The sequence below is a fragment of the Podarcis erhardii genome (genome assembly GCF_964252035.2).
Source record: "Podarcis erhardii genome assembly, chromosome: 1".
NCBI lineage: Eukaryota > Metazoa > Chordata > Lepidosauria > Squamata > Lacertidae > Podarcis > Podarcis erhardii.
The window spans coordinates 1,647,954-1,661,699 of NC_138497.1; the positions used below are offsets into that span (position 1 = coordinate 1,647,954).

Sequence of the window (13,746 nt, forward strand, 5' to 3'; positions counted from 1 at the left end):
TTACTGGCACAGAAGTTGCGTTTCTATATATATTTATTTATTGGTGGTAGTTTTTATTATGAAATTTTTCTGGGCTGTTTCATGGGAAATGGCTATTAAATAATTTCCCCCTTTTTAACAACTGGGGGAAAGTTCAGAGTAACAAGTGGTGGTGATGTGACTGCCTGGAAGTTGAGTTGGAGCCAGCCCACGTGTTATTTTCCTACCTATGGGTACATTCCTTCCTTCCTTTTAAATTGGCAGTCATTTATTTTTGAAATGAATGTGTGAGTAAAGCACTTTTCTTATTTGGTGATTCCCTCATCTTTAGGAGAGACTGAACTACTTCTAACCCTCTCCTTTTCGCAGAACTGCCAGCTATTTCCTATTCCTTTGCATTTGTGTAGTAAACGTGGTCTTGGCGGGGGAGCAGCTCACTGAACCCCACTGTCTGTCTGGGTTAGGGGTGGGGAACCTCCAGTCCATGGGCTGAATTCTGTTTGGCACAGGTTCTGGTTTGGCCTGTGAGGCTGTTTTCCCCCAGACCATGGCCACCTACTCAACATCATGCGCAATGCCAGGTGTGTGGCAGGTAGAGTCGTGGGTTTGATTAGATGCACAACTCAGTTCCCCATAGCGAACTTGAGGATACTGGTTGACGTTGCCACCCATTGGCAGGCAGTCCGTGACTTCAAGCCTACTAGGTCAGGTGCACGGCTCAGTTCCCAGTGAATTTAAATAATTTCCTAGTGTTCTTTAAGCTGTTGTTGTTGTTTAGTCATGTCTGACTCTTCGTGACCCCCTGGACCAGAGCACGCCAGGCACTCCTGTCTTCCACTGCCTCCCGCAGTTTGGTCAAACTCATGCTGGTACCTTCGAGAACACTGTCCCACCATCTCGTCCTCTGTCGTCCCAACATCAGGGTCTTTCCCAGGAGTCTGTAACCAGACAGCAGGCTATCCCTGGAAAAGTGCTAGATCTGCAGAGAGGCTTCCCAGTAGCTCAGCCAGGTGGATCTGTGGGGCAAATGCGGGGAAGGGAGATGCTGCAGCTGACTTCAGGTGTGTTTAACTGGTTCGTAGGAAGTTATTGCCAGGCCTGTGCCAGTCCTTGAGCAGGAGAAGTTAATGGAGTGAGTCTGGAATGGTTAGCATATTTGTAATAGTGACTCCTGAGAAAGTTTTTTGCGCGCTCGTAATAAGAAGGAGCCGAGCTTTGCCAATTCCCACTTTAGTATTGAAAAGGCCATACTGGACAAGACCAGACTTGCTTTGCTCCCTTTTATTGGCAGTGCATTGTGCACCTGCCTCTGGGTGGCCTGTGCCAGTTTAGAGGGACTTTGGAGTTCATCTAGGATGAGCTCAATTAGAATGCAAGTGTGTGTGTTTGAGGGGGGAGCGGGAGATGTGAAACTACTGGATTACTTTCAGTTGTATGTGTTTTGTTTCTTTTTAAGGGCTGCTTTTGATTTTTATCTTTCCCTGTCCTGGATCGATTAGGGCAAAAAGTACCTAGGAGAAACTGCTGTGCCCCAAGGAAAATGAACTCTGTCTTTTCTGCATCTTGCCAGTTAAATTATTCTGCCTTGTGCACATGAAGAAAGCTTGTTGTAAGGTTGCCTTGGGAGCTTCTTCACACTTGGTGCTGGGAACGCTCAAGGGACATTCCAAAGTCCCCAAGGAAGTATGTGAAATCCCAGAGGAGGGGCTGTCTCTGTGTGTGGTCTCTTTGCTTGCTAAAGTTGCTTTTGAAGTGTCACTGCTTATGGAAGCATACTTGACTGCCCTTTCTGTTTTGCTTGAAAGGTGTGATGGCCTCTCATCAGCCTCATATTCCAGGAAAATGCGGGCTGCTTGGTTTCTCTCACACACGCGGGAAGAGCGGCAGTGTGGATTCTGATCTGCAGTTTCTAGGACTGAGCAATCCCTGGCAAGATAAAGGTATTTGTAGAATGACCATCTTTTAAGCATTTGTGCATGCCAGACCCATTCCAGCGTGCTCTGTAGCACTCTGTTGGGTGGGTCAGATCTGCGTTGCAAAGCATATAAGGGGATGGCTTGCGTTGATCCAGATTATTGGTTCAACTGGCGAAGCACTTGCAACGGTTTTCCAGGCCATGAGCAGAAGTCTTTCCTGGCTTTCTGCTGTCTGACATCTTTAACCTGAGGTGCATGGAGCAAGTGCATGACCGCAGAACTGTAGCAGTAATAATAGGACTCATTATGTTCTGAAGCCCTTTAAGGTCAAAGCTCTGTGCTATATATTACTTCTTCATGCAATGAATGCATGTATGGGTCAGTTTCTTCCTCTGAAATGAATGGTGAGCCCTTGCAAGCAGTGCGTACCCAGTGATGCAGCTGCAGCGCCCTTTTTCTTCTTTTGCTTGTTAGGAAGCAGGAAGACTGGCAAAGAACATGAGGAAAGTAAGGAGCCCAGCTCACTCAGCCAGCCTTGGGCACAGGGCCCTTGGTTCTTGCTCCAGCCCACCTGCTTATTCACCAAACCTATAGTGCAGAATTACATCTGCAGTAGGGAGCAAAGAAGGAATAAATTATGCAGAATAGTTTATGCCAGTGAAGCCAAAGTGACAGGACCCGTTTGTATGTCACAGACCATCAGTTAAGCAAAGTAACGTGTCCTTTTTGATATGCTTATGACTTCAAGGAAAATCTCTCTGTGTGACTGGTGCTTGAAGATTGGTTATCAGATAGGTTAGAAAAGAAATAGTTTTAAAATGGTTGTGTTTCCTTTCATGCTTCTTTAACCGGGATCGTGCATTTCTTTTCCCCTCCCAACCAGTGTGTTCCAGCCTCAGTTTCACCAGCAAGCCTCAGCGGACCTTCTGCAGCCCACCTGAGCATGCTCCGCCTCTCCTGGGGTCCCACCCCAGCCAAGGAGCTTTCATCCTTCCGTCCTACCCATTCTCATCGCCCAGGCACAGTCCAAAGCACACCTCCCCTCCTGCGGACTCACTCAAGAAGTCGCAAGACTTCTCTAATTCCTGGCCTCTGAAGAGTTTCGAAGGGCTTCCAAAACCTAGTCATCAGAAGAGGTTTTCCAGCCCGATGGCAGGAGAGGATGCAGGTACGAGCCCTGGTGGAAATAGCATGATGCAGTCTCCAGTAACGCGTGCTGAAGCTGGCAAGGAAGGGTTGCCAAAGCCGAAAAGAGAAGGAAAAGGAAAGTGCCACCTCACTCTGTTGCAACCCAGTCTCCAGCAAGGGGAGGGAGGCTGGGGTCAGCACTGGCAAGAAGAAGACAACCATGGAAATCTCTGCGTGTCTCCTTTGCACACTGCTTCCCACACACACTTCCTTTACATGTTACTGCTCAGTCACTAAGCATCTGCCCAAATAGGGGGAATCTTTCTTTGCCTCTAGAAAGGGGCTGTAGATTCAGGAGTTGGCAAATTCCAGAGAAAGGGAGTTTCACAGTCGGTGAGTAACTGGCATTATGACAGGACAAGGGGGGGCGGGGAGAAACCGTCTCGGGGTCTCCAGGGCTCAAATCGTTGAGGGATTTATAGGTCAAAACCAGCATCTTGAATCATATCTAGGAAACAATATTAAAAGCCAGTGTGGACTGTGCATCAATAGTGCAGAATGTCGTTCCCTTCTGTATATATATATAAATGAACTTTTGAAATGTTCTGAACATGTTCTCTCCGTGTGTGTTTTCTGATGCAGAGGCAAAGCCACAGGATACGCCTCCCATTCAGCTGAAACCTGCCTTTGTGAGATCGCCGGCTTCGCGGAGAGGCCTGAGTGGAACAAAACCAGTGCCTCCCATCCCCAGGGGCCTTAGTCCCTTACCTGACAGAGTGGAAATCAATGTAGTGGGACACAAGAACGGGGAGCCAGAAGACATCTGGCTGAATGAGAGAGACAGGAAGCTGGCCATTGATCTTTCAGAGTTGAATGTCAATGAAAAGGAGCTGGATGAGGAAGAGGTGGGGGCTCAGTGTGACGTTTTTACTGTTAAGAAAGGGTGAATAGCAAAATTATTTCCCTGGGCTTCCTATAGGATGTATACACGTGGCCCAAACAGGTTTGTTTGTAGTTTCTGTATTCCATGTTGCTTTCTTATCATAGGCACGGGGGGGGGGGGGGGGGGGATGATGCATCTTTTAAACAAAATTCCTGCTCCCCACTCCAGCATCCAATCATAGACAGGCAGCAAATAATTCTGTAACCTCACACTTGCGCTTCCTCACAGCGTCCAGCTGGGATCACGTCTCTTCCCTCCTTTTCAGATGCAGAGTTCTCTCCGCTCCTTACGTAACAGCGCCGCCAAAAAGAGAGCAAAGCTAAACGGCAGCACTTCCGACCTCGAAAGCCCAGACTCTGTCCTGAAACTCGACCTGACCTCAGAGTCTCCTTCTTGCTTGTCGTCCCCAAGCACCAGCTCCTACAGCGAAAGTGGGGTGTATAGCCAGGAGTCCGTGACATCCCCGCTTTCGACAGCCCCTCAGGGAATGAGAACAATGTGAGTGTCATTCATAGCACGAGGGGGGAATCCACAGGCTGGGGGGGGGGGTGAAGGTTTCCTTATCCCATGTGGGCCTTTTCCTGGAGGTGGTGATGCGGGGGACTGAACCATCTGGGCCCTCCTGCATTCAAAGTAAGTGTTCGGTCACTGAGCTGTAGAGGGGCAGTCCTTGCTTTCTTTTGGAGACTTCAAGGGTTGCTGAGCACTGATGGGGGTGGCTGGGGACGTGTTATGCCAGTGCTCCAGAATATGCGCTTGCTGAAGCCTCCTGGGTGCCATTCTCTAGTCAAGGCTCGGGGGGTTGTGCTCCTTGTCCCTCATTTGAACAACAGTTAAAACAACAGCACGTGCATAGAAGCAGTTCATATCCAAGGCAGACGCCAACCGGGATAAAAGGCTTTAGAAGGCATGTTGAAAGAGAATCTTGAACTTGCCATCCTTCTTCCGGGTGCTGGGAGCTGCTCTTAGTGGCTGTTCTATGCTCAGTGAAACACCCACTTGGAGGGATGGTGTCTCTGGGCCATGTGAAGAAATTGCTCCATTTCTTGTGTATTCTCGGTCCTCGGACAGCTGGTTCCTTCCTGCAAATTCTCTCGGATGAGTAATAGTGAAAGCTGGAGCACTTTGTGCAGGGTAGGAGCGAGTTAACAAAAGTGCCTTCCTTTCTGCCACAGGTCGGACATATACCCTCTCCTTGGAGGTAACTCCCAGCCAATGAAGCTCTCACCAACACGGAATCGGGGTCCTATAACTGTGGAGCAGAGTCCCACCACAGGTAGTTTGTAGGGCACATAAGGACAGCATGGATTTAATGTAGTTGTTCTTTTTGCAGTATCTCTGAAAGCTCTGGTGGGTCTCCCTTTGTTGACCTTCCGGGCCATCGAAAGAGGGTGGGCAGGCAGCAGCCTTAGACCCAGCTAGCTTTTTAATATGGATTTGCAATCAGGTCGCATCATATGTGGGGGTTGGGCTCTAAAGGTTGGGCATAATAATGTGAAAATGCACATAGCAAAAATTACCTTTTCATTGGCTGGGAAAGAAAAGGAAGCCTCTTCCATGTCTCTGCTGGCTCCCCTCCTCCCCAGGAAGGATGGAGGCAGCGGCAGGCAGAGGTGGGAGGAGGATGGTGGGTAGAGTGTGATGCAGGCAGAAGAAAAAGGCTGGAATGGAACTGCAGCTGGGCGGGTAAAGTTGAATTTGCATAAATACAATGCACATATGATGTGACTCAACTGTATTGCTGGGAGGGGTCGGTACAATCTTATAAATATTTGAAGACTCTACACATTAAGAAAATAAAGGTACTGCAAACTGTCAGCATATTAATTTTGATGTCCTAGAATGACTGTACATAAATATACATGTTTTTAATGAGATTTGCTTTAAAGAAGTTAATAAAAACTTTGACTTGGCCTTTGGCTGGTATTGGATCAATTTTATGAAGCAATGTTTCTAGAACCAGAAACTTTTCTTGCAGAAAAACATAGTAGTAGAAAGTTTTCTACCCCAGCCACATTACCTACTGGATGTCCTCCTACTTCCCCAAACATGTACTGAGACCTAAATTCTAGTTTTCCTTGAACTATCTCCCAAAGCCCATATCATACATGTGTTAACTCTTTTCACCGAGTTGTGACAAAAATTCGCCAGGCAGGCATGCCTCCAGCAAGCAGTTTGTACACACAGAATTCACACTCTGGCCAGCTTGGGACTGTGGCATTTGCAAAATTAGGCGGCTTCCTGTGTTGCTCTTGGGAACAATTTGCTGTGGATTCTACCTTCCAGGGATAATGTTTCATGAAAAAGTGGCTTCCAGCGTGAGCATCAGCGGCCAGCGCCTGAGCTACGGGAACGGATCAGGAGATTATGAAGAGGACAGACAGAAAGTGGCATCGCCCGCCATCCTTAAAGGGCAGAGTAAAGAGCACCAAAGGCACTGTAAATCCACCAAAGGTGAGCAGGTGGAGGGTGCCGGAAGGGAGGGGCTTCTACTCTATTCCTCTGTGCTTGGGCCTGAATCCTCTCTTAGTCTTCCTTTCTGATGCTGTGTGTGAGAGAGAAAGTAAAGTGCTACCTTCAGATGTGTTAGAATCTAGCTTTTCATTTTAAGATTAAACTGGAGGAGTGTTTCCGGGGAGGGGGGAGGGGAGTGACGGCACACACTTTGGACCTGATCCAGAGCTGTGCGGTGCTGCAGTAGGCATGCAGGTCCTCCGTGAGAGCAGTTGCTTCTCTGTCTTTGGATAAGGCTCCAGAGGGTAAGTGGAGGCTCACCTTGTGTACTGGATCCACTGGTTTTGACTGTTGATATCAAATGCAAAACCAGAAAGGAACTTTCTCAATGTCATGGATGCAAAGCAAAAATAACTTAATGAGGAATTATAGGTAGTCTTAACACCCAGTTTTTGTTTGTTTTTCTAGGGTTTACAGGGCCCACTTCGAGTTTACAGCAGCTAACTAGCTTAGATTTCATTTCACCAAGTGCCTTGTCAGAAGACTCTGTAGTCATTGTTGGAAAAGGTATTTCAAACAAGCACTTCTTGATTACAATGCTTCTTATGCTGGCCTGAAAGATTGTCTCACCCCTTATGCAGCCAGTCAGTCACTGGGCTCTGCGGGGCCTCCTTCAGAAACCATCCTGTCAGGAGGTCCACTCCACCCGATGGAGGAATTGGGCCTTTAGTGTTGTCTCTCCCCTTGAATATCGGACATGCACCGTCTCTGTTGCCTTTTCAGCACCAACTGAAGATCTTCCTTTTTCAGTAGCCCTTTTAAATTCCCAGTCTGCATTCCGGAATGAAATGGTTCTTAAGATGTTTCGTCGCTTTTGCCAGCCTGGACTCGTTTGTGGAGAAAAGAGGGGGATATAAATTTCATTAATAAATAAATAATAAATAGAATTATCAGGAAGGCTTAAAATATATTTTGCTTTATGATCCTTCTCCCCCACCCAACTCCCTTGTATGTGTTTTTGTTGGAGTGGGAGGTCACATGGTCCTGTGGAAACATTTCTTGCTGAGCAAATAGTAGCTGTGCTTGCCTTTTCCTGCTGGCGATAAAAGAGGCAAAGAAACGTAGAAAAGAAAACAGTTCCTGTGAATGCCCTTGGTGCCGTTGTCACCTTGTTTAAACCTGTGCATAAAATGGTTGTGTTTAAAGAGATAATGTATACCAGGAAAAAAAAAAATCATCATGAGTGTTGGATCTTTCATGATAACCCAATGAGCCATATATGTCTTTTTAGGAGTGTTTGGAAGCCCACCTTCGGCTCCACTAAGTTACGGCCAGTCCCTGATATTCTCCATGGAGAATGGAGATGCACCTTCGTTCAAGCAAAGCATGGAGCCGCTTTCCGGGATCTACGGGAGAGCCGTCCAACAGCAGAACCCTGCACTTTATTTTGATGTGGAAAACGAAAGAGATGTAAGAATGGAAAACACATTGCAGAAGGGGGACTGTCACAAAGATGAGCTTTCTGAAAATGCACAATGCGCCCATGTGCCACGGTTGCTACGATTGCATTTTGTTCTTGTTGATGTTGTTTAATGTGTTAAGATGTTGCATGTGGCCAAATAACGCACTTACAGATAATGGGCTCAGGAACGAATTGCAAATAGTTCCTGATACATACTGTGGCACAGTGACAAATGCCAGCATGATCCCATTCTGTTATCCTAAAAGATTCCAGCAAGTTTAAACAATAAAGCACCATCTTTTTTTCACTAGGCTAGGTAATGCTGAGCGAGGCCCTATTTTATTCTTAACTCTGGTTAGCAGACTTACTTTTCACTTTTGTTCATTTCTCCTTTGCGCTAAAGTATGCACGACAGGCATCTGCAGTCTCTTAGCAATTGTTGACCTCTCAATAGCTGATCACTCAGATGCATGTGCAGCGTCTTGCAAAGTGCATCAGAGTTAACATTGCAGCCACGGTGTTATTTGCGTGACTGTTTCTGGAATCATCCTGTTTTTCTGCTGTGGAAAAGTTATTTGAGTACGATACGATACAATATCTTTATTGTCATTGTCCCATATAGAACAATGAAATGGAAAAATCTACATAAGACATTCAAAAACCCCTAAAAACTCTGAAACCCCCTTTTAAAATACAATATACTGTAGAGACTACTTATACTGCATTTAAAACCAGAATTGCATTTGGGTAGAAACTGTTTCTCAGGCGGCTAGTCCTGGTCTTTACTACCTTGGACCTTCTTCCAGAAGGCAGAAGCTGAAAGAGATCATTTCCGGGGTGCGCACTATCCTGCACTATCTCTGCAGCTTTCTTTTGGCACCTGGCAGCATAGATTTGACCCAAGGTGGGAAGAGTGCACCCAATTATTCTCTCTGCAGTCTTCACAACCCTGGACAGCATTGTTTTTTCCCTGACCGTGCAGCTCCCAAACCACACACACAGACCAAAATGTGTGTGTGTGTGTTTGAAAAGGTGAGGAAATTATTGTGAGAGAAAGGGGACGTGTTCTGTTTGTCACTGAAGTGCTATCTCACTTCATCCATTAAGATATTGTTGTCCTCCAGGAATGAAGTCAGACTGCTGGAGAATCCACCAATAATATTCAAAAATTTTGACTTTCAGGTGTCTCTTGAAGACTTTTTATGCCAACGGTCCTTAATAGCTATCTTATTTCTGATGAGCCTGGCACATGCATCTGCATCTTTTAACATTTTTTGTTTTAACATTGTATGCCACCTTGATATTTTCTGATACGGTGGGTATAAAAATACTTACCATAAAAAAGTACACTTTTCTGTTCTATGCAGATGAAAGTTGCCTTATCCAAATCTGCCCGGGAGAAGATGAGACAGAAGAAAAGAGAAGAAAAAGAATATCAGGAAGTTAGAGATCTTGAAAGAAAGGAATCGCACACTTGGGAACTGCTTAAGCACAATGAATCGGAGAAGAAGACAACCGAAACCAGTAAGCCAAGTTGTTGTTTTTAACTGCTCTTGCAATGCCACCTTGTAAATACGCCTGTGAAAGTCATTGACCTGCAAGTCCAGCTCCATCACTTACTTCTGTGCTGTGTGTGGAGGGAGAGGCCTTTCTTCCTCTAGCAGGCTGCTTGGTCTCTGTGTGCAGATCGCAAAGGAAGGATGAAACAGTGAAAGCAACAGTGCTTTAAGATCCATTGAGCTCTGTTTCTTACTCCAAATGGGATTTTTTTCTGGTGTGGTTTGGATAGTGTGTAGCACTTGTTTCTCAAAATTGTCGGGGGGCTGTACAAAGATTAAAAGAGGCTTGTGATCTAAGTAACTTATGGAGATATGCTGTTGATGAAAGCTGGTTCTTTGCCCTCAGGAAATGCTGCTTTCAGTCCTCTGTTGAAGAGAATGTCAAGTGTAAAAAGGGCACAGCCTTCGGTCTTGCTAGAATCAGGTGAGACTTCACAGCTCAGATATAAAAAAAGAGATAGTTGCCGTGTCGCGTATTGTGGGGCGTCTCAGGTTGCTTCTACCGTTGGGAACATCTGGCCATCCCTGGGGCTGGGGCTGCCTCTGGTTGCTCTGCCTATGCAGCCACATGTTTGTCACGTGCTACTAGTCCCATTGCACTTTTGAATCACCAACTGGGCAATGCTTGCAGGTGAAGTCTCTCCAGGTCCACGAATGCAGTTGAAAGACCGGGTGCTGTCTGTCATGCACAGTCCAGAGATAATGGAACCATCCGAACTGAGACCCTTCCCTAAACCTGAACTTGCTCTTTCGGAAGCCCTGCATTATCTTGCGGAAGACGACTGGTATGTGTCCCAGGTTATCTTTCTCTTCTTTATTTTTATGCCATTAGCAATTAGAATTGACCTCCGCCCTGTGCTGCTTGCATAGCTTTGTGTCGTTTCCATTTTCAAACACAGGGAGAAGAAGATTGAAGGCCTGAACTGGATTAGGTGCCTCTCTGCCTACCACCCTGATGTGCTGATGGCAAAGCTGCACGAAACCAGCCTGTCTGTTGTTCAGGAGGTTAACCTCGCCTCTCCTATCTAGATCTTTTCCTGCAATTTCTTGGCTGATGGTTTTGAGGGGAGCATTGAAGTGGGTGTAGCATTGCAGCCGCTTGTCTTCTTTTGTGTTTGGCACCTCGGCTCCTCCTACACCTGCCTCATTTTTACCTCCCCTCAAGCCTTTATCTAAAAGTTTGATTGTTCATTCAGCTTGTTACTTCCACAACTAATAATAATAATAATAATAATAATAAGGCTCAGGGCAGCAAACACCAGTAAAATTACAATAAAAACATAATAGGGAATAGGGAAAAAAGAAAAAAAACCAATTTAAAATACTGGTTAAAATACAATTTAAAATGCAGCCTCATTTTAATAGTAGCCCATAGATCAAAGACATAAGGGGAGGGAAACATAAGGGTCAGACTGAGTCCAAACCAAAGGCCAGGTAGAACAGCTCTGTCTTGCAGGCCCCGCGGAAAGATGTCAAGTCCCGTGGGGCCCTAATCTCTTGTGATAGAGCATTCCACCATGTCGGGGCCAGGGCTGAATCTAGTCCCGTGGGGCCCTAATCTCTTGTGATAGAGCATTCCACCATGTCGGGGCCAGGGCTGAATCTAGCCACCTTGCCACCTTGCGACCTGGAACCTCCAAAGTGTTGTCATTTGTGGACCTTAAGGTCCTCCGTTGGGCATACCAGGAGAGGCGGTCCCGTAGGTACGTGGCAAAATCCTAACCACGATTCCGTCCCAGCTAAGAGGGGTTAGGGTCACAGCCTAAATTTGCCAGCACATAGGGCAGCCGGTAATTTTATGTAACATGCTAGATACTGAAGTTGGGATTTTGCTTGGCTTCTTTTTTATGCCTGTCAGTGGGATGCAGATAAAATACTATTTTTTGTTCCTTTTCTGGCCTACCAAGCCTAAGCAAAGGTGGTCCTCGAATTTCATTGGCATTTTCTAATGGACTGAGTTGGGGCTGCAGGTGCTTCTGAATTCCAGAATGACAGCCATGTTACTTTGTAGTAGCAAACAAAACAGTTGATTTAACAGAATGCATATATTGCTTGAGTGTAACAAAACCTTTGAGCAGTTTGCAAGAAATCAAAATTATCAATAACAATAAGTGGTTAAAACATTTGAAAGACAAATAAAATGAGCAGTAAACTAAAAAGAGATTAAAGCACATCAGCTTCTGCATGTCTATGTAGGCTTGCCTCAACAAAAATGTTTTATGCAGGTGTTGAAATGACTAGACAGTACACCTGCTTAGTGTTCATAGGCAAGGAGTTTCAAAGTGTGGATGCTGCCACACTAAAATATTTTTTTAAAAAAAACAGAACAAGTACAGTCATACCTCGGGTTGAAGTTGCTTCAGGTTGAGCGGTTTCAGGTTGCGCTCCATGGCGACCTGGAAGTAATAGAACTCATTACTTCCGGGTTTCGCTCCTTGCACATGCGCAGACTGTCAAAATGACATCATGTGCAGAAGCGGCAAATCGCGATGCGCAGACGCGGGTTGCATTCACTTCAGGAGGCGAACGGGGCTCTGGAACAGATCCCATTCGTATCCAGAGGTACCACAGTATTATGTGATACTTGTAACTAGTGCCAGTGGTGGGCCCTTTGGGGTAAGGCAACCCTACAAGTAAACTGTTCCCAAGCTGTTAAGGGTTTTATATACCAGTATACACCTTGAGCTTCACCCAGTACTAAATCTGCAACCAGTGCAGATCTCTGAGCCCACGTGTTACTCCAGTCGGCAGCTATGCTGCATCGTTCTGCACTAACTGTAGCTTCCAGGGAAAGCCCCACATAGAGTGCATTGCAGTTATCCAGTCCTAGAAGTCCCTGTTGCCTGAGCTACTGTGGTCAAGCTCTCCCACTCAAGGGTCAGTTACACTGGGCCTCCAGTGGCAAAGCTGGACCCAGAAGCACCCTCAGACCGCAATCCTGTCCAGCGCAGGCAGTTTACTATTTTCTCAAGACTAGGGAAACATTCTCAGTGGCTCTGCTGTCTCGTCTGGATTTAAGGCAACCGTTGCATTTTGCCATCATCGTCTGACTCAAGGTCTTTTCTTTCGCACAGGTGAAGAATTTGCGTTCCGTTGTTTCCCGAGCTGCCGTGGTTTGCCTAGGGGACTTGTTCAACTACCTGAAAAAGAGCATGGATCAAGAACTGGATAACACGGTGAAAGTCCTCTTGCACAAGGCTGGGGAACTGAACACCTTCATTAGGGAGGATGTTGACAAAGCCTTGAAGGCCATGGTGAACAACGTGACACCAGCACGGGCGCTCTCGTCTCTGATCAACGGAGGCCAAAGGTGAGCCTCTGGGACTCTTCAAAGCTTTCTCCTGCTTCTTATTTGCTCCTTTGTAGGCCTCTTCGTTGTCAAACAAATGTAGTTCATAATAAGAGCCAGTGTGGTGTGGCAGCCAGAGTGTTGAACTAGGACCTGGGAGATTGGGGTTCAAATCTGCACTTGACCATGGATTCCACCTTCGGTCAGTTGCTGCCTCTCAGCCTTACCTTCCTCATGGGGAGGAGGACTAAAAGGTAGGGTATAAATGAAATAAAATACCGTATTTTTTGCTCTGTAAGACTCACCAGACCACAAGACGCACCTAGTTTTTGGAGGAGGAAAACAAGAGGGGGGGGGGAATTGAATCTCGGAAGCCAGAACAGCAAGAGGGATCGCTACGCAGTGAAAGCAGCAATCCCTCTTGCTGTTCTGGCTTCTGGGATAGCTGCACAGCCTGCATTCGCTCCATAAGACGCACACACATTTCCCCGTTTTAGGAGGGAAAAAGTGAGTCTTAGAGAGCAAAAGATACGGTAAATAGTAGTTAATCCTTGCTGTGTGAGCTCCACTGGAAGAAATGGGACTCACACGGGAGCACTATTGAGATGAAGTCCAGTTAGAAATGTGTGCAAGCTGTTTTGAAAGGTGTGCTTGGTAGAAAGTTAGGACAGGCAAATTCTATGTGAGTGCAGAAGCCCCGTCACATAAACCAGTCGCTCATCACACTTCAGAAAAGTATTTCTTTCCTGCAGCAGAACTTTGAGAGAGCCGCTTTATTGCAATAGTGATTCATAGGCATTCTTCCTTGGTTGCTGCTGCTTCTGCATGAAACAAAACTGTCAGTTGTTGAAAGGTTTCTTGTCAGCGCATTCCTACAAGGCACCTGCTCTCTAGTCCAGATTACGTTGGGAGAATGGAGTGGGGCTGCTTATTGGTCATCCAGCCAGATCCACTGCTTTAACTCCAGATGATCTCCACATTGCTGTGATCAGCAGCTTAAAGGAAGGGTTCTGCTG

The 13,746-nt window shown here is 46.3% G+C and overlaps 1 protein-coding gene across 2 annotated transcripts in view; it reads left to right on the top strand.

The window, feature by feature from the left end:
- The window catches only part of TOGARAM1 (TOG array regulator of axonemal microtubules 1), a gene marked incomplete at its 5' end in the record, with an annotated part of 28,908 nt that overhangs the window by 6,016 nt on the left and 9,146 nt on the right, over positions 1-13,746 (top strand). For both annotated transcript variants that reach the window (XM_081875761.1, XM_081875762.1), the window contains 13 exons: positions 1,785-1,919; positions 2,779-3,063; positions 3,666-3,928; positions 4,232-4,464; positions 5,142-5,242; positions 6,253-6,420; positions 6,889-6,987; positions 7,712-7,890; positions 9,250-9,406; positions 9,788-9,865; positions 10,073-10,226; positions 10,341-10,446; positions 12,516-12,751. In XM_081875761.1, the coding sequence (XP_081731887.1) occupies positions 1,785-1,919; positions 2,779-3,063; positions 3,666-3,928; positions 4,232-4,464; positions 5,142-5,242; positions 6,253-6,420; positions 6,889-6,987; positions 7,712-7,890; positions 9,250-9,406; positions 9,788-9,865; positions 10,073-10,226; positions 10,341-10,446; positions 12,516-12,751 (2,194 nt within the window). The remainder of the gene's footprint in view (positions 1-1,784; positions 1,920-2,778; positions 3,064-3,665; positions 3,929-4,231; positions 4,465-5,141; positions 5,243-6,252; positions 6,421-6,888; positions 6,988-7,711; positions 7,891-9,249; positions 9,407-9,787; positions 9,866-10,072; positions 10,227-10,340; positions 10,447-12,515; positions 12,752-13,746) is intronic.